This window comes from Erinaceus europaeus, chromosome 15 (assembly GCF_950295315.1).
Source record: "Erinaceus europaeus chromosome 15, mEriEur2.1, whole genome shotgun sequence".
In the NCBI taxonomy this organism is placed as follows: Eukaryota; Metazoa; Chordata; class Mammalia; order Eulipotyphla; family Erinaceidae; genus Erinaceus; species Erinaceus europaeus.
The window spans coordinates 94,272,647-94,295,783 of NC_080176.1; the positions used below are offsets into that span (position 1 = coordinate 94,272,647).

General features: G+C 54.4%; 1 protein-coding gene across 1 annotated transcript in view; it reads left to right on the forward strand.

The window, feature by feature from the left end:
- The first annotated feature begins 1,690 nt into the window (after positions 1 to 1,690).
- Positions 1,691 to 23,137, forward strand: part of ZNF407 (zinc finger protein 407) — a 128,813-nt gene continuing 107,366 nt past the window's right edge. Inside the window, exons 1-2 of the mRNA XM_060174048.1 lie at positions 1,691 to 6,101; positions 15,092 to 15,206. Coding sequence (XP_060030031.1) covers positions 1,718 to 6,101; positions 15,092 to 15,206 — 4,499 coding nt within the window. The 5' untranslated portion in view covers positions 1,691 to 1,717. The remainder of the gene's footprint in view (positions 6,102 to 15,091; positions 15,207 to 23,137) is intronic.

Below are 23,137 nucleotides of genomic sequence, written 5' to 3' on the forward strand. Positions count from 1 at the left end.
GTAGACACCCTTGGCGTGTGGGTCTCTGCAGGGACGCATCCTTGGCTCCAGCGGGTCTCTGGACCCGGCTGCCCTGGCCTGGCCCTGGCCTCTGTGCTGAGCCTCCTTCCTAAGCGGCCTCACCCTGGAGCAGCGCTTCACACCGGCTTAAATAGACGCTTTTATTATTTCAGTCCCACAAGAGTCATTTTCGAGTGGGAGGGAGAGACAGCCGCAGGAGCTGTGGGCCCCAGACAGCCAGGTCCTGCGCTCTGCCAGTTGAGCAGTTCACCGTGGCTGCGCTGTCTGACTGAACTCTCGCTCTCCTCCAGCGCCACGGCTTTCGCTACCGCTGACCGACCCGCGAAGTCCTGTGCTCCACGTGCTTTGTGCTTTTTCCGTAGAGAAGTGTGTGTGTATCCTGCGTGCGTGTCCCCAGCCGGCCCGTCAGCTGTGTGCTCAGCCGGGCGTGCCTCCACCTGGCCCCCAGGCTGGCGTGTCCCCTGGCATCTGCTGTCAGAGCCCCCCTCCCCCCCACACACACACAGGGACCACGCCTGCCGGGCTCACCCTGGTCTGGACTTGGCACTTCTCTTTCTTGACAGCGACTTGTGGGCACGTACTGCCTCTGACGGTTCAGGTTTTGGGGATGTCCACTTCATCTTTTTATTTCCCTTTGTCGTGCGTGCTCTGGGCATCCTATTTCCCATCTGCCTATCGTCCGTCTGTCTGTCTGTCCCTACTTTTAGCAGTCAGGCAGTAGCCCTCCCTTGGTTTGCCATGGCTACTGAGCATGCACTTAGCAGTCTTCTCCAGGCTTCCGGGGTCATATTACCTGACGGGATTCTATTAACACCAAATTGAATGTGTGAGAATCCCAATACTGGTATAACGTAAATGGAAAATGATATGTTTTAAGTGAATTAAATAGCGTAATAAAAAGATGAAATCGATGCTATTGATTTTAAAACATTTTATTCAATAAAGTGATGCCCACCCCCCCCCAACACATGGCTTTGACTCTGTACCAGTGACGTCGCCCTTTACCTTTAACCTTCAGGCAGGGAGGGGCAACCGCCAGGTGGGTAGGGTGGCATTGCACAGGCAGAGCTCCAGGCAGGGATGGAGGCCTCGTGCAGGCACCACCCGGGGTGGCATGCGCCCAGGAAAATGGCAGGCAGGACCCTGGGTCTGGGGACAAGGTGGGGGGCAGGTGACAAGAGGTGGCCCTCCGTCTGGGGCTCGGGTCGTGAGGGGGCCACTGGGCCGGGGCTCCCAGGGTGGCCGACCCGTGGCCCGGCAGTTTGGTCAGTTCTGCTTCACAGAGTGGGAGTTGTCGGTGAAGTAATTGAAAGGAGGCTTCTCTGCTTAGAAAAGGAATCATAAGTGGAGACGTCATGGCAGAGAGAATTGAAGCCAGGTGGTTGGTCTTCCGTCTCTCTCAGCAGCTGTGGAGCTGCCCGCAGAGTCGGCACAGTGCACAGGCGGTGGCCGCAAACCCAGCGTCACACTGCATGAAGTATTTTACCCGTGAGGTCAGATCACTCTGAGTACCAGGAAGGTCTCAGTGAAGTCAGGCTTACGGCTTTGTTCATCTGTGGTGTGGCCCTTTGTCGGGCTTTTGGATGCATGTGTGGTGTCGTCTTTACGTTGCACCTGGTAAAGCCGTGTTTCCTCCTGCCCCCAGGTGATGCCCGCCAGGTGAGGCCCCCGGCAGTAGCAGCAGCACTTCACCCAGATGGACGCAGAGCAGACGGCCGAGGAGGAGGCGGCCTGGCCCCGAGACGTCGGCGCAGCGTCCCCCAGCGCCGGAGACCCGGGGCCTGGCTCGGACCCTTCCTCTGGGAACCCCCGGAACAAAAGGTCCCTCTCGGAGTCCCCCAGTCTTGATGCGGCCGGTGTGGAGGATGGCGACAGAGACGGCCACGCTTCCAAACGCTTGAAGCTGGCTGAGTCGGAGCCTCCCGATCCCCAAGAGCAGACACCGCCTGCTTCCCAGAGCGTGGCGGCAGAAGTGGGTGTGCCGGCGGGGGACCCCGTGCTGGGGCCCTTCCAGAATGGCCGAACCCCCGGGGCCCTGCCTGCCCCCGTCAGCACTGTCGATGCCGTCTCTCCAAAAACTGACCCTGAAAGAGCGTCTCTGCAGGAGCTGCTTTCCCTTGGCAGGGGTGGAGACCCTCCTGCCCCCCTGGCGGAGGTCGTGGGCAGCTGCCCCCCGGGGGATGTGGAGGCGGGTGCCAGGTGCAGCCCCTGCGGCCCCCAGCCATCTCCCGCCTCAGATCTGGAGCTGCACACGGCTCCTCAAACGCTGCCGTCCAGGGAGCTCGCCGGTGGCCGCCTTGACCACAGAGCCGAGAACGGTGTGGCCCTGGCCCCAAAGGCCTTCTCCTGTGCCCTCTGCGGCTTCCAGTGCCCGGAGGAGAGCCTGCTGACCGCGCACTGCCTGGGCAAGACCCACCTGCGGCGCCAGAAACTGGCAGATCGCGGAGGCCTCGTGGAGATCCTGACGAAGCAGCCACTCCTCAAGAAGCCGTGTGCCACGGGCACCAAGGGCATGTGCCCCAAGCCCAGGGCCTCGCCACCACTGTCACCAGCTGGGAGTGGCCACGGGAAGGGTCCGAGGCTGGAGGGGGCCGGTGGTGGCAGCGAGCTTCTCGAGCACGTGAGACCCTCGGGCGCCCCGCCCGGGTGCCGAGAGCAGACCGACGGTCCTGTGACGGCCTGCGGGGTGGGTGGCAGCCCTCAAGGCCAGGCTGCAGACCCAGGGCCTCTCGGGGTCTCCCAGGGCGCCTCGGGCAACGTGGATGCCACCAACGCTCCCCTGCAGACGGCTCAGGTCGGCTGTGCCACCCCGAGGCCCCGGTTTGAGCACAGCGTCCACGTCCTGGGCAGCGGCCTTCGCCGTCGAGGTGGCGCCTTTGCCCTCAAGGGCCAGGTGAAGAAAAGGCTGAGTCTGCTCGGCATCAGTAAAAGGGGTGCTGTGGATTCTCCAAGGACCTGCACCAAGCTCCCCAGGACGCCGGCCAAGGGGAGCGGCACCCAGCAGGCGCCCAGGCATCCGGCCGTGAGTGGCAGCGACCAAGCCCCGTGCACGACTTCCTCGGACACCCAGTTGCCGGCGCAGGGCAGAGCCATTTCCCCAGACCCCGAGCCGGTGAGGCCCACCGCCCACCCACAGGTGCCCGGTGCTCACACGGTCGGTGCCCGGGTGGCCGCCGAGGGACCGGAGCCTCAGCTGCACCTGGACAGCGGCCGCTTGCAGGCGACGCCCTTCTCCCAGCAGACGAGCAGCAGGGACCCCGAGCACCGCCCGCGCCGCACCCAGCTCCCGCCGGCCGGCTCCATCCTCGGCGGTCACGGCTGCCCCTTCGTTGCCCCGGGTGAGAGGGATCCGTGGGACTGCATGAAGGAGCAGCAGCACAGCGTGGGCTTCCTGTGCACACCCTGCAACCTCTTCTTCTTCTCTGCCGGCGACGTGGAGCTACACCAGAGGACCGAGAGCCACGCGCAGGCCTCCGCTCAGCCCAGGGCGCCTCAGCTCCCGGGTGGAGACTCGACCTCAGCGACCTCTCCCCCCTGCCTTTTAGAGGCAGGGGACCCCAAGGCCTCTGTGAGTGAGCCTGGGCCGGCCACCCAGGAGGAGCTGCCGGCGCCCGGGGCCAGCCAGGGTGGCGAGGGCAGGCACTGCAGCCGGCCCCAGTTCCAGTGCAAGAAGTGCTTCTACAAGACCAGGTCCTCCACGGTGCTCAGCAGACACATCAGGCTCCGGCACGGGCAGGGCCACCACTTCCTGTGCAAGGCCTGCGACCTGTACTCGCTGAGCAAGGAGGCCATGGAGAAGCACATCAAGAGGAGCCGGCACCTGGAGAACGCCCGCAGGAACAACATCGGCCTGAGCTTCGACGAGTGCATCGAGCGGGTGTGGATCGACGCCAGTGGCAGGAAGGAGGATGCCGGCCTTCTGGCAGGCGGCGAAAGAGACAGCCACAGGGAAGCCGGGTCGTCTCGGGAGCAGGCCCGTCCCGAGACGAGCACGCTGGACCCCCGGGAGCCGGTGCAGCCCGGCGTGCCGCCACCCGCGACTCCGGAGAAGGGCCGGTCCCGGGGGGGCGTGTCCCGGACCTGCTCCCACTGCGGCCTCCTGGCCTCCAGCATCACCAACCTGACGGTGCACATCCGCCGGAAGCACAGCCACCAGTACAGCTACCTGTGCAAGGTGTGCAAGTACTACACGGTCACCAAGGGGGACATGGAGCGGCACTGTGCCACCAAGAAGCACAGGGGCCGAGTGGACGCGGAGGCGCGGGGGAGGCGGGGCTCGGACATTGTGGTTGGCCCCGAGGGTGGGGCCCTGGACACCGCCAGGAACGGGGACTCGGCGGTGGGGGCCGCCCCAGGCCGACCTGCCCTCGGGCCGGCAGAGCCAGATGCCGCAGCCGCTGCCGAGAAGCCACCTGGAGAGCAGGGAAGCCCGGCTGGAGTCGGGGCGGACGCTGCACCCCACCCACCTGCCGCGGGCCAGGCCGGCCAGCCTGGGACCGTCGGGCCCCTGGGGCCGGAGGACCCAGCCCCTCAGGAAGACGCGTCTCCCGGCGATGCCCCCGGTGCGGGCGAGCACCGGTGCACCCACTGCGAGTTCCAGGCGCACTCGGCCGCCTCCCTGGAGCTGCACGTCAAGCGGAAGCACACCAAGGAGTTCGCCTTCTACTGCATGGCCTGCGACTACTACGCCGTGACCCGGCGCGAGATGACGAGGCACGCGGCCACCGAGAAGCACAGGCTCAAGCGGCAGTCCTACCTGCACGCCTCCCCCGTCAGGGCCCACATCCTACCCCAGCCGCCGCCGCTGCCCCCGCCGCCGGCGTGCGGAGCCTTCCAGATCGTTGCAGCCCAGACGGCGGCCGCTCTGGCCTCGGGCCCTGCCGCCGCCGCCGGGCCCCTCTCGGAGGAGAACGCGAATCCCCAAGAGCCCGGCCCCGGAACGGCGGACACGTGGGGAGAAGGCCAGCCCTCCCAGGAGCCTCTCTGGCAGCCCCTCGCCAGGCAGCCGGTCGCCAGCCACGAGGAGGTGGTGGCCCTTGAGACGGCCCCCGGCAGCGGCTCGCCAGCCGAGATGCAGGATGAGAACTCGGGCGGCTGGGCTGTGGGCGCCGAGGGTGCGGAGCAAAGCCCCAGTGACCGTGAGATGCAGCCTGAGAGCGCGGGCCGAGGCCCCGGGGAGCAGGGGGACGCCTCCCGCAGCGGGCGCACCTGCCCACCCACCCCCGTGGTCGTGAGCGCCCAGCCTGAGGAGCCCGGGGCCCCGCAACAGCCACACGCGGCTCCGAGCAGCTTCCCGGAGGAGGCGGCCCCGGAGAGCAGGGGGATGTCCCCGCCGCCCCCGCACGAGGCCCACCCACTCCTGCAGGACCGGCCGGCCGCCGGGGCTGTGGGCTGCGGCCTCGAGGTGTGCGAGACGGTTGTCGGCGCGGACGAGCCCGGCCAGGCCCCCGGCTCTCCCGGCCACTTCGACTCGGCCATCATCAGGATCGGGAGCCCCGAGCTCGGCGAGGGGGCAGAGTCGGCTGTCGAGGGGCCGCGGCCAGGGGAGCCCCCCAGCAGGGACTGCGCCCCGGGACCCCGCAGGAGGAGGGTGGAAGGCGGCGTGGCGGCGGCGCCGGCGGCTGCGGCCCGTATCCGCTGCGAGGACTGCGGCTTCCTGGCCGACGGGCTGAGCGGCCTGAACGTGCACATCGCCATGAAGCACCCCAGCAAGGAGAAGCACTTCCACTGCCTGCTGTGCGGCAAGTCCTTCTACACCGAGAGCAACCTGCACCAGCACCTGGCCAGCGCCGGGCACCAGCGCAACGAGCAGGCCAGCGTGGAGGAGCTGCCCGAGGGAGGCGCCACCTTCCGGTGCGTCAAGTGCGCGGAGCCCTTCGACTCGGAGCAGAGCCTGTTCCTGCACATCAAGGGGCAGCACGAGGAGCTGCTGCGCGAGGTCAACAAGTACATCGCTGAGGACACGGAGCAGATCAACCGCGAGCGGCAGGAGAACCAGGGCAACGTGTGCAGGTTCTGCGGCAAGATGTGCCGCAGCAGCAACTCCATGGCCTTCCTGGCGCACATCCGCACGCACACAGGTGGGCGCCCGTGGGCGGCGCGGCGGGGCCGCAGGGGTTGGGTTGGTGCTGTGGCCTCCGGCCGGCAGGCGACTGGCTGTGTGGCCGCTGCCGTGGGCCAGCTGAGCCCTCTTTGAAAAAGTCATTTATCTATCTATTTACCTAGTGATCAGTGTGCCGAGGATTTGCCACTGGGGTTCCCTGCGGCTCTGTGGCTACATGAGGAATCCACTGTTCCCAGGGCCACGGTCCTCCCCTCCACTGTCCTCCCTCCCTCCCTCCCTTGTCTTTGCTATCGTATTTGAGAGCACCGAGGGAAACTGAGAGGAGGAGGAGGAGACACCTGCAGGCCTCCTTCACTGCTGGGCAGCGGGGACTCAGACCGGGTCCCTGCGTGTTGTCCCGTGCGCCCCCACCGGGGCCCTGTGATGTTCATTTTTGAATTACAAACGCCTTTCGTTGATTCTTGCTTCTGTTCTGCTTGTCCCCCGGTTCTGGTGTCATTTGACTGAGGGCGTGTTGGTAGCAGGGCTGTTTTCACGAGAGTCCCCTTCCACCTCCTCAGACAGAGGCCAGTACACCCTCCCCTCCCCCTGCTCGTGACAGTGGGTCTTCCTCGAGGCAGAGGGGACCTGCTTGCTGCCCGTCATCTCAGAGAGGGAGCACTGCCACGCCGCTTCTCCCCCTCGCGGGCTGTCCCGGCCGTGTGTGCCGAGTCTTTATTATATTACCCCACAGTCTAGCCGCTTCATTCTCTCGTTACTGTTGTTATCATTTTGACTTTTTAGTAGTGATTTAGTGTTGATTTACACAATTATGAGGCAAGGGGTCTAATTCCACACCATTCCCACCCCCAGAGCTCTGTGTCCCATTCCCTCCACCGGAAACTGCAGCGGTTCTCCCAAGAGCACAGATACGGGCTGACTAGTCTTTCTAGAACCACCTGTCTACAGTTACGTCTGTTTGCCCTCTTTTTTTATGTGGTCCTGCCTTATCTTCCTACTACTCCTTCACACCTACTACTTCTGACTGTCCTCCCCGTCCCCCTTTTTTCTCTTTTTTTTAAAATTTATTTATTTATTAATGAGAAAGATAGGAGGAGAGAGAAAGAGCCAGACATCACTCTGGTACATGTGCTGCCAGGGATTGAACTTGGGACCTCCTGTTTGAGAGTCCAGTCCCATAGCCACTGCGCCACCTCCTGGACCACCTTTTTTCTCTTCTTTCTGGGTCCTGATTGAATTGGAATTCAGAGCCCTCTGGTCATCTTCCTCTATTGCTTATCCCTCTGGGAGTCTGGACCCAAATTCTCTATGGGGAGCAGAAGGTGGGAGTTGTGGCTTCTGTCATTGCTTCTCCGCTGGACATGGGTGTTGGCAGGTGGACGGACCCACACCCCCAGCCTGTGTCTGTCTGTCCCTAGGGGGGCAGGGCTCTGGACTTGGGCAGTGGCAGGTGGATTCACCCCAGCCTGTCTCTGTGTCTTTGCCTAGTGATTATCATCATTACTGCTCACGCACGGTTTCACTGCCCCCATGGGCTGACGTTTGTATTTATCGGGTTGTTGGGAAAGTCATGATGCATTTTTGTATAGAAATACATAGAAAAGACATGACTTTTCTATGTATTTCTATGACTTTTCTATGTATTTCATGACTTTTCTGACAGAACAAGAGGCAGAGGTTGAAGTAGAGAGCGGAGAGACTGGGTGTGGGGATGTGTGGCACCGTAGAAATGGAGCTTCTGAGAGCGGAGAGACTGGGTGTGGGGATGTGTGGCACCATAGAAATGGAGCTTCTGAGAGCGGAGAGACTGGGTGTGGGATGTGTGGCACCATAGAAATGGAGCTTCTGAGAGCGGAGAGACTGGGTGTGGGATGTGTGGCACCGTAGAAATGGAGCTTCTGAGAGCGGAGAGACTGGGTGTGGGATGTGTGGCACCGTAGAAATGGAGCTTCTGAGAGCGGAGAGACTGGGTGTGGGATGTGTGGCACCGTAGAAATGGAGCTTCTGAGAGCGGAGAGACTGGGTGTGGGGATGTGTGGCACCGTAGAAATGGAGCTTCTGAGAGCGGAGAGACTGGGTGTGGGATGTGTGGCACCGTAGAAATGGAGCTTCTGAGAGCGGAGAGACTGGGTGTGGGGATGTGTGGCACCATAGAAATGGAGCTTCTGAGAGCAGAGAGACTGGGTGTGGGATGTGTGGCGCCGTAGAAATGGAGCTTCTGAGAGCGGAGAGACTGGGTGTGGGATGTGTGGCGCCATAGAAATGGAGCTTCTGAGAGCGGAGAGACTGGGTGTGGGATGTGTGGCGCCATAGAAATGGAGCTTCTGAGAGCGGAGAGACTGGGTGTGGGGATGTGTGGCACCGTAGAAATGGAGCTTCTGAGAGCGGAGAGACTGGGTGTGGGATGTGTGGCGCCATAGAAATGGAGCTTCTGAGAGCGGAGAGACTGGGTGTGGGGATGTGTGGCACCATAGAAATGGAGCTTCTGAGAGCGGAGAGACTGGGTGTGGGATGTGTGGCACCGTAGAAATGGAGCTTCTGAGAGCGGAGAGACTGGGTGTGGGATGTGTGGCGCCATAGAAATGGAGCTTCTGAGAGCGGAGAGACTGGGTGTGGGATGTGTGGCACCGTAGAAATGGAGCTTCTGAGAGCGGAGAGACTGGGTGTGGGGATGTGTGGCACCGTAGAAATGGAGCTTCTGAGAGCGGAGAGACTGGGTGTGGGATGTGTGGCGCCATAGAAATGGAGCTTCTGAGAGCGGAGAGACTGGGTGTGGGATGTGTGGCGCCATAGAAATGGAGCTTCTGAGAGCGGAGAGACTGGGTGTGGGATGTGTGGCACCGTAGAAATGGAGCTTCTGAGAGCGGAGAGACTGGGTGTGGGATGTGTGGCACCGTAGAAATGGAGCTTCTGAGAGCGGAGAGACTGGGTGTGGGATGTGTGGCACCGTAGAAATGGAGCTTCTGAGAGCGGAGAGACTGGGTGTGGGATGTGTGGCACCGTAGAAATGGAGCTTCTGAGAGCGGAGAGACTGGGTGTGGGATGTGTGGCACCGTAGAAATGGAGCTTCTGAGAGCGGAGAGACTGGGTGTGGGATGTGTGGCACCGTAGAAATGGAGCTTCTGAGAGCGGAGAGACTGGGTGTGGGGATGTGTGGCACCATAGAAATGGAGCTTCTGAGAGCGGAGAGACTGGGTGTGGGATGTGTGGCACCGTAGAAATGGAGCTTCTGAGAGCGGAGAGACTGGGTGTGGGATGTGTGGCACCGTAGAAATGGAGCTTCTGAGAGCGGAGAGACTGGGTGTGGGGATGTGTGGCACCGTAGAAATGGAGCTTCTGAGAGCGGAGAGACTGGGTGTGGGATGTGTGGCGCCATAGAAATGGAGCTTCTGAGAGCGGAGAGACTGGGTGTGGGGATGTGTGGCACCATAGAAATGGAGCTTCTGAGAGCGGAGAGACTGGGTGTGGGATGTGTGGCACCGTAGAAATGGAGCTTCTGAGAGCGGAGAGACTGGGTGTGGGATGTGTGGCACCGTAGAAATGGAGCTTCTGAGAGCGGAGAGACTGGGTGTGGGATGTGTGGCACCGTAGAAATGGAGCTTCTGAGAGCGGAGAGACTGGGTGTGGGATGTGTGGCACCGTAGAAATGGAGCTTCTGAGAGCGGAGAGACTGGGTGTGGGGATGTGTGGCACCATAGAAATGGAGCTTCTGAGAGCAGAGAGACTGGGTGTGGGATGTGTGGCACCGTAGAAATGGAGCTTCTGAGAGCGGAGAGACTGGGTGTGGGATGTGTGGCGCCATAGAAATGGAGCTTCTGAGAGCGGAGAGACTGGGTGTGGGATGTGTGGCACCGTAGAAATGGAGCTTCTGAGAGCGGAGAGACTGGGTGTGGGGATGTGTGGCACCATAGAAATGGAGCTTCTGAGAGCGGAGAGACTGGGTGTGGGGATGTGTGGCACCGTAGAAATGGAGCTTCTGAGAGCGGAGAGACTGGGTGTGGGATGTGTGGCGCCATAGAAATGGAGCTTCTGAGAGCGGAGAGACTGGGTGTGGGGATGTGTGGCGCCATAGAAATGGAACTTCTGAGAGCGGAGAGACTGGGTGTGGGATGTGTGGCACCGTAGAAATGGAGCTTCTGAGAGCGGAGAGACTGGGTGTGGGGATGTGTGGCACCGTAGAAATGGAGCTTCTGAGAGCGGAGAGACTGGGTGTGGGATGTGTGGCACCGTAGAAATGGAGCTTCTGAGAGCGGAGAGACTGGGTGTGGGGATGTGTGGCACCATAGAAATGGAGCTTCTGAGAGCGGAGAGACTGGGTGTGGGATGTGTGGCACCGTAGAAATGGAGCTTCTGAGAGCGGAGAGACTGGGTGTGGGATGTGTGGCACCGTAGAAATGGAGCTTCTGAGAGCCGGGCGGCCGTGCAGCGGGTTCAGCGCAGGTGGCGCAAAGCGCAAGGACCGGCGTGAGGATCCCCGTTTGAGCCCCCAGCTCCCCACCCGCAGGGGGGTCGCTTCCCAGGCGGTGAAGCAGGTCTGCAGGTGTCTGTCTTTCTCTCTCCCTGTCTTCTTCTCTCTCCATTTCTCTCTGTCCTATCCAACAATAAAAAAAAAAAAATCAATAAGGACAACAAAAAGGGAATAATAAATAGTAAAAAAAAAAAAAAAAAAAAGAAGAAGAAATGTAGCTTCTGCTGGTGCTGTAGCTTCCCCATCTTGTGCCCGGGCTCGAGCACGAGCTGTCTACAGGGCAAGGCACCCAGCCTACCCACAGAGCTTCCTCAGCCCCTATGGGAAGCACTTTTAAAGAGTTCTTTGTTGAGAGAGAGGAGGTGGAAGAGAGAGTCAGCTGTGGGGTGAGGGCTGTGGCTCTGGACCTGCGGCCCTGGGGCGTCGGGCATTCGCGGTGCTGCTCTCAGAGGTGGGGCTTCCTGCTGGCACCCGGACTGCCTGCCTCGGCTCCCACCACGAGCCCCCTTTCGGAGGCCCTGCTTAGCTTGCTGTGTCTTACAGCTACTCCCCTCTGGACCTCTCAAGGTCTGTATTCCCTAGCGCTTGGGTTTTAGAGCACATTTAATGGTTTTTGAGGAGTGGAGTCACACAGTCTTTCTTACAGTTTGAGGGATTTAAAAAGACTCATTGTCACACGTTTTGCATCCAGGTTTTCGACTCAGCAACATGATTCTGCTTTTTCAAGGCTGGGAGATTAGTCGCACCCTTCAGAGTGGACGGGTCCTGGTGACTCGGCTTTTCTCGAGACTGCGCCCGGTTTTGTTCTGTGCTCAGTCACATGTAGCGCTCCATATTAGTGCTGGATTTTAGGTAGAAATTAAAAAAAAAACTTTTTTTTTTCATAGAAAATACATAAGCCACAGTTCTAAATTTATGTAAAAAATTCCCCGCACTGTTTCTATAAACCTGCCATACATTCTTTATTTTAAATAGACAGCTTTTCTAAATCATTGTGCTCTGCTTAGACAAGTTCTGTCTCCGAGGTTGAATTTATGAGTGGATTTGAATAATAAATTCACATTTCAGTGAACATATTTTCATTAAAAACGCTAAGGTTTATTTTACTGTACTTTTAAATAATGGCTTATTATTAAAGCTATACTTTAGATCCCTGCAGTTTTTGAAACTTAGTGCATGGTTACAAGGAGGAAGACAGGAGCAGGAAACGTTACTAATGGGTCAGGGTGATTAAAGACAGATAAAAAGTTTTGCAGTGAAGACAGTAACTGGGTGGGCCGCATATGATCAGGCCGCCGGACGTCAGCGTGGTCTCTCGGCCAGCGGTTCCCGGGCGCCGTCTTTGTCGGGGGACTTGTCGACATTTTAAATCTATCGGCACAGGGTTTCAGCTGACTTCCTGAAACGATACGATTTTAGAACTCGGGCCCGTTCACACGTGCACAAAACCCACACTTTGTTAACTCGGCCTGCAGACGATGCAGGGAAGAAGCTAATGGAGCTCTTTTTAGAATTCTTTATGCAACTGTCTGGTCAAGACATGGTGCTCATAATTGATGTGTCCATTACTTGAATTCTCTTGTAATTATAGTCAATAAGTCTTGTAAATGTGTTAAGCTCACTAAAAGCATACAAATTCAAGAGTAGAGTAAGGCTAATAATTTAAAATAATCAATGTGGGCATTTCAGCACTTAATTTCCCTTGTGTGTTGATAGCTGATCATTCTTAATCCATTAAGATTTATTTAGTCGTTTACAATGCAAAATAGGTTTGCACTGGTCACTGGTGCCGCTTGAGAATGTCCACCAGGTTAAGTGCAGAGTGCAGTCCATTAGTCTTCCTTGACTGTATGTATTAATTGCATTTAAAATCAACTTAATGTGGATGTGAAAGTGAGGTAACTATCAATATGTGACAAAGCAGCCCTACTTATATAAGTTACATCATTGATTGTAACGTGTAGTAAAAGTTAGCCCACTCTTCCTCATCTTGTGGGGGCTTCTCAGCAAGTCCATTTCCCCGTGCTCTGAAGGCCCAGAGTCCTGCTCCTCGGGCCCCAGCGCTGCCCCCCCCCCCCATTCTGCCAGTCATCCTGGGGGCCGGGTGCTAGCCAGGTTTGTTCCTTTTCTTTTTTTCCTTCTTCCTTGGGTCACTGTCAGATGAACTGCTTTCTACCACTTTGCCTCGCTCATGGAAGTGTGATGCCGGGCCGTTATTAATGGTTGTCCGGAACAGGCCTTACTCTTCCAACCCCTGTCCTCATGTTTTGTGATTCACTCTGTTTCTCTTCTCTGCCCCGCAGCCAGCCAGCGGGAAGCCGCACCCCAGGGTGGGCTGGGCCTGTGCTGGATGAAGTGCTCCCGAGGCCGGGAGGGCAGGACGGCAGGACGGCAGGACAGTGCCTTCTCTCCTTGTTTCAGGGGCCAGAGAAAGTGCTCTGTGCCCTTAGTGAGAGTCGTCATTTCAGAGCCTGGGAAGTGCTCCTGGCTGGAAGGCTGATGAGGTGTCCCGGGCCCTGTGCCATCTACTGACCTGTCCCCCCTGGAGATTGGGGAGTCGCCCGGTCTCACTGGCCAAGTCTCTGGGGAGACTGGTGGTGCTTAGAACATCCTAGGAGAGATGGGAGCTGGCCCGACGGACGCACAGGTGGACAAGAAAGAGAGAGAGAGAGAGAGAGACCCCTGCAGATCTGAGCAGGGAGTGGGCAGGGCTCGCTCACTCATGCACGCTTTGTGAATGAGTGAGCTCCCGAGTGAAGGAACGAAGTTGTCAGTGTTGGGAGAGGGCTGCAGAGCTGAGTCTCTGGGGGAAGACGTTAACCACAGAGTAGCCGTGGCCCTCGATTGTACAGGAGGACTCCGGGTCCTTCTCTTCTAATGTGAGCTGAGGGCCGCCCTTGGTGGGTCTGCGTAAGGCCTGTAGCTGCGTGCCAGAGAGCTCGGCTGTCCTTTGCCTTCAGAGAAGTCTCAGGCCAGAAGAGGCAGAGCCAGAGGACCCTGAGTGCAGGCCCTGCGGATCTCAGCCCCATTGGATGCCACACAAGCCTGCAGTGATCCCGCCCAGCCTGCTGTTTCCGTCTTGGAGTATGCGCAGCAGTCCTTACGGTGGGCAGGATCGTTAGACAGAGAGCGACAGGCACACAGGCACACAGGCACACGTTTTTGTCTGACAGGAAGTTATTACTCTTACTTGCCCTCTTACTTGCATTTCTGTGGCGGGTTGAGGAGCTGCTTGACACTGTCTACTGTGAGCGCCCGAGCCCACGATGGCCGGGGCCTCTGAGTTTCCCGCACTCGGAGCACTGGGCACAGGGCCTCTCTGAGCCCGGAGGGAGCAGGGGCCTGCCTTCAGGCAGCTTGCTCAGCACGCATGCTGTAAACGCCGCTGTGCCTCTGGGCCTCGGTGTCACTGCAGCCCCAGCATGTGCTGACATGTAGTTTCTGTCCCTGCCCCCACCTGTCATAGAGCTCTGGAGAGCTTCATCTTCTGTGCTTGGAGTTCTGCTATTACTGCTAATTAATAGCCTCCTAATTACTTACTACCCTTAGCACATTTCAGCGTGAGGTACAGGTTAATCGGTTGTCACTCTGTTCTTCCTCACGTCTCTTTATGGAAGTCGGTGTCGAGATGAAATGCTTCCCAGTAGCGATGGGCTCAGTTTGATCAGAATGATTTAAATAAACTATAGTTCAGATGTGGCTGATAGAATGTGGTCCCCGTAAGCTGCAGTCCCAACCTGCTTTTGACATTTGAACGTATATAACTGGCTAGCTATAGCCATCCAGGTGCTAAATTTATTTTACATCTACTCCTGACGTGGAAATGGAAGTATTAAGAGATCCGGCTTCATTGTCATTGGGCTGTGAAACACTCAACCTTGTCTGCCAGGCTTAGGACTGTTGACTTTTTTATTTCACAGAGAAGATGAAAATTAAATGCTTCACTTTTTTATTTTGTCAGCTTTAGGGAATGGAATTGAAATTTAAGACTCTCAAATTTTTTACTGAGTGCTTCAATTTCAACGTAGTATTCTTGGAGGATTTTTTTTTTTCCTTCTCAAGGGCACTGCACAAAGGTTCATTGATCAAATATGATTTATTGCAAATTTAGAATGTGAACTTTTTGTATATTTACTAAAGTTCATGTATTTCATGTTCTGTCTAACTTTATTTCAGAATCTTTTTCACCAAATAGTCCCCAAACAGTTGGAAAGGCCTGGAAAGTTACTGCACTGCCCCGAGACAGTGATGACTGTGGCTTTCTTTAGCTCAGGGCCCAGGGGGCAGAAAGTGGATCATGTATGTTCACAAAAACTCTCTTGTAAAGTCCCTCTACACTGAAAATGAAATATTTTAAAGTATAAGTGTGTACATGGTAGCGGATGTTTAATACAGACACCGTAAAATAAGATAAAGTAAGACTCTGCTCTTTAGGGAGTGTGGTAGGGAGTCCTGAGTTTGCCGACCGCACGCTGCACGCTGAGAGACACTGGCGGTGTCTCTCCGAACCACTCATGTTTTGTCTTACGTCTGCCCAGGGTCCAAACCATTCAAGTGCAAGATCTGCCATTTCGCGACAGCTCAGCTTGGCGATGCCCGGAACCATGTCAAGAGGCACCTTGGGATGAGGGAGTACAAGTGCCACGTCTGTGGGTGAGTAGACAAAGCCCTCCCTCCTCCGGGAGCGCGGCAGGCCGAGGCCCTGAGTTCAGCTCTGAGAGGAGTCACAGTGGCTGAGATTCCGCGGGCAGACCCTCCTCTCCATTGTTATGGTAAATTCCTTAAACACCGTTATGACATTCTTCTCCTACTTCTAATCCTGTGCCGCAGATGAGCAATTTTATGGGCTACAAGGTCAATTTGAACCTGTAATCTGTAAATTGACTAAATTATAGGATGTTCATTCACATTGCCAGAGAGAACTGTAAATTCCATTTAAAGACATAAAAAAAATACACAATATAGTTTTACAAGTGTATATGTGTTTTGTTTTGTTCTTTCCTTTTTTTCTTTTGCTGTAGTGCTTTAATTTTAATCACACTAATGCATCTGTGGGCCCACTGGACAAACTTATGAGTACAAAAGCAGATAAAGACTTAATTTTAGACAGCTGCTCCTGAATGCTGTACAGATGAAGCTTAAAGACCTGTACGGAGGACTCCGCGTTTCTTTACATTGAGACTCGCTCTCCTTCCCCCGCCACCGGCTCTTTTCTGTGTAGTGTGCTTTCTCACGTTTGACTGTCAGTCAGACGTGTTGCACTTAACAGGGAGCGCTGAGATACTTTAATGCAGAGCTGATTGCTCTAGCAGAAATGTCTAAAAGGTTTGAAAATGCCACGGCATCGATGGTTTATCATGGGACATTCAGAGCTGGGCTTTAATTCCTTACTTCTGATTACAAATATACTTTAACATTATTATGCTTCAGAAATGAATGCATCATATAAAAACCACTTTCGGGGCGGAGGGTAGATAGCATGATGGTTATGCAAATAGACTCTCGTGCCTGAGGCTCCAAAGTCCCAGGTTCAGTCCCCTGTACCACCATAAGCCAGAGTTGAACAGTGCTCCGGTAAAAAGCAAACAAACAAACCAACAAAAAACCACTTTCAGTGAACCTGAGCTGTGATGACTACTTCTCACAACGGTACAGGTTCAGTGAGATGGAATACCTGACATCATTGCTACTGTGTTTTAAGGGTTTGATTCTTCTGGTTGGTCCCACTGTGTAAGTGTCTGTCAGGTCAGAAATAGCTTCTGTTTCCTGCCGGACACTGTGTTCCATCTCAGGGTGTGCCCGCTGTTTTGACCCTTCAGATAGTTTTACAAATAACTTTGCAAGCAGTTTTATTAACCTTGGCTTGTGATTTATTCATTGGCAGAAGTGATGGTTCAGGGCCTTGCAACTATAGTGAATGAAGATGAGCCTTCGCCTACAGCCCCCTGAAGATCAGTGGGAGAATGAGTTTTGATGCCACTGATTTTAGCTGCCAGGGTCGAGTGCCAAATGGCTCATTTTAATTGCTTCAGGTTTTGGAATTTAAAAGATAGCTCATTTACTGTCTCCCCCCCCCCCCCCCCCAAGAGTAATAGGAACGAGAAAGGGCCTGGCTCCAGTGAGAATCTGCCAACAGAAGGCAAGAAGCGGTGTTTTCCTCTCTGCTACAAAATGAGCGAGCAGTTTTTCACGATCTGTTCTGAGGAATTCACTGTGCTTGGTTTTTGTTAGTGTTGCTCACACCCTACAGAGAGAAGAAGCTTCTCCAGACAAGCCTTTCTGAACTTCAACAATGCAGTCTAAACACCGGACCTCCTGGTCTGATTGCAGGTGTCCCATCTCAGCAGCGCACGCGCCCTCTCTCTCTCTCTCTCTCTCTCTCTCTCTCTCTCGGCTTGTGGTCCGGGGCTGCGGGGACACCCGTGCCTTCTGTGTCTGAGAGATCCAGTCCTGGGCCTTGTAGCCTCTGATGCTTTCTTGTGTGCACGTGCCACAGAAAAGTAACTAGACTCCTCCCCCCCCCCATTATCTCTTCCAGAATGTTGTTGAATGAGATCTCCTAGTCTGACTTAGAAGCCACATAGAATAGCTCTTACAGGATACATCATTTCACACTGAAGCAGAAAGTTGGGAGGGAGGGAGGCGTGGCAGGTGAAGCGTTGCCCGTGGCCTGGGTGCTGAGTCATCAGTGATGAGACAGCCGTCAGCCCGAGGCCACGGCCCAGGTTATGTGTCACTGGTGTCGAGGGGGTGGGCAGAGTGTCGGCTCCCAGATGCGAGAACTGGCCCTTGCGCTAGCGGCCGCAGAGAGAGTTGGTTCATTAACAGCTCTGACAATGTCAATTCATTATCATTGATAGCTAAATAATCTTAGAGAAGCTCAGCGGGCCTATTAGTTCCTGAACATAAGCAGCTCATGGCAGCATTTCTTCATTAGCTTTAATTGCTATAAATTTTACCTTTTAAAAAACCGTGCTTCCAAAGGTGAGGCGATCTTTCAGGAACATTAACTCCGTAATTTTGTCGCAAGCAGAAGGGCTTACCCACCCTGTGTTTTCTTTTCTGTAGTAGTAGTCAGCATCCCATCTCTGTCCTTCAGAGTTTTGTTAATAGCCTCTTCAGAAATGCAGCTGGAAGAAAGAAACTGTTTGGGAGTTCTGTGTGAGGGATGATATGTAAAAACCGTGGGCCAGGCACCTCTTAAACCTGAAATTATGACTCACAGTGGTCCACTACTTAGTAATATCATGCTATATATATATATATTTTTTTTTGAAGAAATTTGCTAGCTCATGCCAACATTGATGAAAATGACTAACTGTTCAATTGGTTGAATCAAGCTCCAGATGAATGTTTCAGATTATTTGTAATAGGCTGATTTCTTTCTCATATCTTCCGATGATAGGATTGCAGATGTTCAGTGGTGTAAATCTTATCTTCTCTGCAAAGGCTGAACTTAATAGTCATGCTTTAGTTCCTCACTTAACAGAAACGACCTTCCAGCGTTCATTTCAGTGGTGTGGACCTCTGCTATTCGTCTCGGACTCTGTGAGCAGACTTTCCAGACATCTCCTCCCCAGCCCTCCCTCCTGTTAGCAACCTCTCCTAGCAACGCTCTGGCAGGGACTGAAGTTAGTCGGACTCAAGAAACCGAAAGCTCTAGCTGTCTCCTCTCCTCTAAGTGCCAGCTAGGCTTCAGAATCAGGGCTTCCAGATTTGTTTTAGCGTGGCTCACACCCCCAGGTGGTAAGGATTCCAGAAGTGTGTTGCTTTGGAGCCCGTTTTAAGAACAGGTTTTCGATGGCATTATTTGGGAGCCATTTACTTTGCTCTTACTTTCACTTTGGGGAGGAACGCTGGGAAGTGTACAGCTTCTTAAAGTTCTCCTTACTACTGGGTGTGAACTCAGGGAAGTTCATACGCTTGGCGGATGGTTGACGGAACCGGTGCTCTGGGCCTGACGGAGAGCTTCGTTGTGGCAGGAGGTGAAATAACAGAGCACCCCTCAGAGAAGTTCATACGTTTCAAGGGGCGCGTTTCAAGATGGGTTAAATACACATCTTCGCAAAGTCCTTGACCTCTTTGTTTCGGTATTCAACAACATGAAAACTCTGAGTCGCTTTTAGAAAACCATGTCTTATGAAGTTCTCTCAGATCCATTTTACCTTCCTTCCTCTGTGTGCCCGGACGTGTCGACACGCTTAGTCACAGCATGCGTGTTGCTGTCGGTCGTAGGTCTGTGCTGTGCGGGTTTTTCGCTCCGTGCAGCTGGCTCTCGTGCCTTCCATTTACTGGCTTCTTTAACGAACCGCACGGTGTCATCTTGGGGTGACCTGGGTGTTACACACAGTTGCTGGTGCACTTGAATTCCCCAGCTGCTAAGGACGGATCTCTGCTTTCCTGTCAGCTGTTTCTTCATTCCCCTGCGTTTGGAAACACCTGGCTGGCTTACTGACTTTCTTTTGTACTTTCTTGTTTTCGTGGTGGTTGCTTTCACTCATGTGTAATGACTGACGTATCTTCTCTACTCCCAGATGCTTTTGTTTTTTGCTTTTGCTCAGATGTATGTTCTTTTAAATAGCTTGTATGCTTTCCTTTAATAAAGATGATTCTGAATGATTTGATTCTTTCCCCCCCTGTTCTTCCCGTATCGGTAGTTTACTGTGCTTCGTTTTACAGATTTGCTCAGGATGGTCTACCAGAGAGGGTAAACACCCAAGACGTCGACGATTTGATTGTCTTTTCTCGGCAGTGAGTGGAGTAGAATTGCTCACTGCGGATTCGGACTTCTTGCTACTAAAGTATGTAGAGAATTAGCGAGGGCCCGTTGTCTTTAACAGGCTAGGGAATGCTGCCTGGCTTTTAGTCACTAAGACCCCAGTAGGCATGCTTGAGGGGCTACACTGTTTGTTCTCTGATTGATTTCCCTCTGTCTCGTCTTGGATTTTGTGTACGGAGTTAAATGTTTGAGGAGAATATTCCTAACCAGGAGAGAATCAGAGCAGTTTCTGTATCTGTCATCTCTGGTTTCATGAAAGGATTCTAGACATTTCCCGTCGTATGCTAACATGCTTATGACCTGTTTGTTCTTTGCTGGTGTAAGAAACCTTAAATAGCAAGTTACTAATGCAGTAAAACTCTCTCTCTCTCTCTCTCTCTCTCTCTGTGTGTGTGTGTGTGTGTGTGTGTGTGGCATTACCTAGTTTTTGTGCATTAGAAGGGATCTCTATGTAGATGATTATAATGTCACTTTCTGACCTTTGCAGCTTGAATAATTGTAAATCATTGCTTCATAACGTGTCAGAGAATGTCGGTACTCGGCAATTAAATGGCAGAATATAATAGACCAAATTATTGCCTGTCATGTTTTCAACAACACAGTTAGTATTTGAGTTACACTTAATCATTACGTGCATTAGCAACTTCATTGGAACCCAGCTTCAGGCTGAGCATGAAATACATTACATTATTTAAACCTCTAATGGTACAAGTCATTTATTTGTGTTGAAGTGAACAACATGCAGAGTTTCATAAAGCAAGGAACACTTGAGAGCTTAATTTATCCAAATCAAAGTCTAAATGCAGATAAACACAAGTGGCAAAAATTAGTAATTTTTATAGGCTGGAAATATTTAAAAATACATGGTTGTGGGTAATTGTAGGCAGCAGGAATAAATTAAAATCACTATTTTTAGTCTGCTCTGAGAACTGAAGCTGTGTATACCTAGATCATTAAAAGCGCCCTGGAATTGCGTTTTTAGCTGAACAATTAATTACACCCATCATAACTACAGATGGATCCAAATAAAATAAGCCTTTGGTTCAGCTGGTCGTATTGGTTAAAGAGATATAGATAGAAAGGTTTTTTTTCTTTTCCTTTTTTTCCCCCTGACAGGGACCATTCTTGTAACAATAAAAAATGCTGCATCTCTTTCTCTCTCTCTCTCTTTTTATAGAAGCATCTGAATTCAGTTTTAAGTTCTTTCATTAAAAGGGTATATTCTATACTTCTTGTCTTAATAGCAGCTTAATGCTTTTTTTTGTGTGTGTACATACACACACACACATTTTTTGATACATGCTTTTTGTCATTAGCTTGAAATTTAAAAATGCTGTGTAGCCATTGCTGTTTCTCTTCCTGTCAAGGAAGACTGGAGAGTTTACACTACGAGTTTATTCCTTTGATGTGAAAGTGTTTGCAGTGCCTTTTGAGTATTGATTAGACATTGCTTTGTACACAGATCATGTTGTCCTGCAGGAGTGGAAGGGTAGCTAGCATAGTGTCAGTGTTCAGAGAAGACCCTGCCTTCTGGATCGTCGTGGGGGACTGCAGCGCCCTGGTCTGTGATATGGGCAAGGCCAGGACAGCTGAGTCTTGTCCCCGCAACCCCCACATGAGAGAGCACATCGTCACCCCCGTGCCCTGCCGCCTTCCTTCACTGCGATCACTGTCTCTTCAGCTCTTGCCGTGTAAGAGTGAGGGTGCAGGTTGTTCCCAGGCAGACATCTCACAGAGCAGACATCAGATACTACTGTCATCTGTTTGCATTGTACTCGCAAGCTTGGACCTCTGTCTCCTAGGTCATTTTTTTTTTTTTTAATAACTTGATTGAATTGCTTACTGGATAAAGGTAGAAACTGAGAGGAGGGGGAGGTAGGGAGAGAGAGAAAGAGTGAGATCCCTGTCGTACTGCTTCTCCATTCTCAAAGCTTGCCCTCTGCAGGTAGAAACTGGGGCTTGGCCCCGGTCCTTGTGCTGCCCCGGCCCCTCCCTGGATCTTTCCCAGCACAGTCACGGCCTGTGCTGCAGTTGCTGCCCCCATTGCTGCTTTTACTTGCTGTGGCGACTTTAAGGTCTTACTGTGGGGTCTCCAGGCTCTCTTGCTTACAGTCAAAATAGGAGGGGTGGCACTGTTCTACTCTCTCCCCCCATTAACATTGTGCGTGTGCGTGCGTGCATGTACGTGTGTGTGTGTGTGTGTGTGTGCGCGCGCGCGCGCATGCTCAAGCATGTGTTGGGCACACTTTTTATAATTTTTTAAAAAAATTATATTTATTTATTGGATGGATAGAGACAGAAATCGAGAGGGAAGGGAAGGACAGAGAGGGTGAGAGACAGGGAGACACCTGCAGCCCTGCTTCACCACTTGTGAAGCTTTCCCCCTGCAGTGGGGACTGGGGGCTCAAACCTGGGGCCTTGAGCCTTGTAACAACCAGGTGCGCCACCCCCTGGCCCCGGGCACACTTCTTACACTGATGTGTTTCTGAAAGCCCTTCGGTTTCCAGTAGGCTTTTATCTGATTTCTTCAAGCTGCTCAAGAGGAGGTGGTATGGAGGCAGCTGCAGGTTGGGTTGCAGCGGAGCCTCGTGCCCATCCGTCTCCCGTCGGGCCGGGCAGGTGGCCTTGGGTTTCCTCTGCCTGCACACCGGGGCAGGGAGGGCCCTGTGGCACATGCTTCCAGGAGAAGGGAGCTCAGGGCGTGGCCCACGGGGGTGGCGGGTGAGGGCGATCAACGCTGAGCAGGAGCAGCAGGACAGCTTTGTCCGCCTCACTGGGGTCTGCAGGGGGGAGGATGGCCACTTCAGAGAGGTTGTGAGGTGGCCTGGCTCACCTCCACCGGGACATAGCTGGAGTGTCTGTGCTCCGTGGGTGCAGTGGAGTTCTGAATGTGCAAGGGGCCTTTCCTAGTGTCGGGATGGGCCTGTGCGGTCAGTCGGGTCACTCACTCCTCCCGCAGTGGGCGCTCACACTCCCTCCCCATGGCGCCTCAGTCTTTCTGGCTCCCGCACAGAGTGATAGCAGCCGGCAGCACTGGAGCTGAGCTTCAGGGCAGACAGAGGCTGTGGTGTCCAGCCTGCAGCCAAGAGGCCTTGAGCAGGGCCTGAGGCCACTGTGAGGCTGCGGAGGGTCCCAGACCAGTGAGCTGAGCAGGTCAGATGGGGTGCCCTGCGCAGGCTGCGAGGCAGGCCTTTCCCAGCTCTCCGCCTCCTCAGCTCTCTGGCCCCATGCTCTTTCGGTTTTGGGGTCTGCGAGCTGGTGCTGAGGGGAGGAGGTGGGTCGCCTGGTGGGCAGTGAGCCCTTGCCCCAGAGTCCTGGGGCCTGGGGAGTGGCCTTGAGGAGCTATTGTTCGGAAAACTCTGCTGCTATTTTAATTAGGAGGGCGTCGGCCGGTGAGAAGCTGTCAGGATAACAAGTCAGTTGGCGCTCGTTCCGTCACAGTTCCCACATCCCACATGTAACCCGCGCAGCTCCAGAGGACAGCCACAGGACAGACGCTAAGCGCAGCCAGGATGGCGGGGCACGTGCGTCCCCGTCTGCGGGACATGGGGCTGGGCAGGCGGCCGCCAGTGGCCAGCAGTGCAGATGTAGACTGCGGGGAGACGCGCCTCCTGCTCGGACCTCTCAGTCCTTGGGTGCTTCCTGTCTGTCTCTGAGCACCCGCTGTCCACTCCGACCCACCCTGGCCCCCTTCACGCCCACACCCCAGGCTGTCACTTGCACCATCATCAGATGAAGAATCAATGTGGCCTGGCAGGTGATGTAGTAGATAAAGCACTGGGCTCTAAAGCATGGAGTCCAGAGT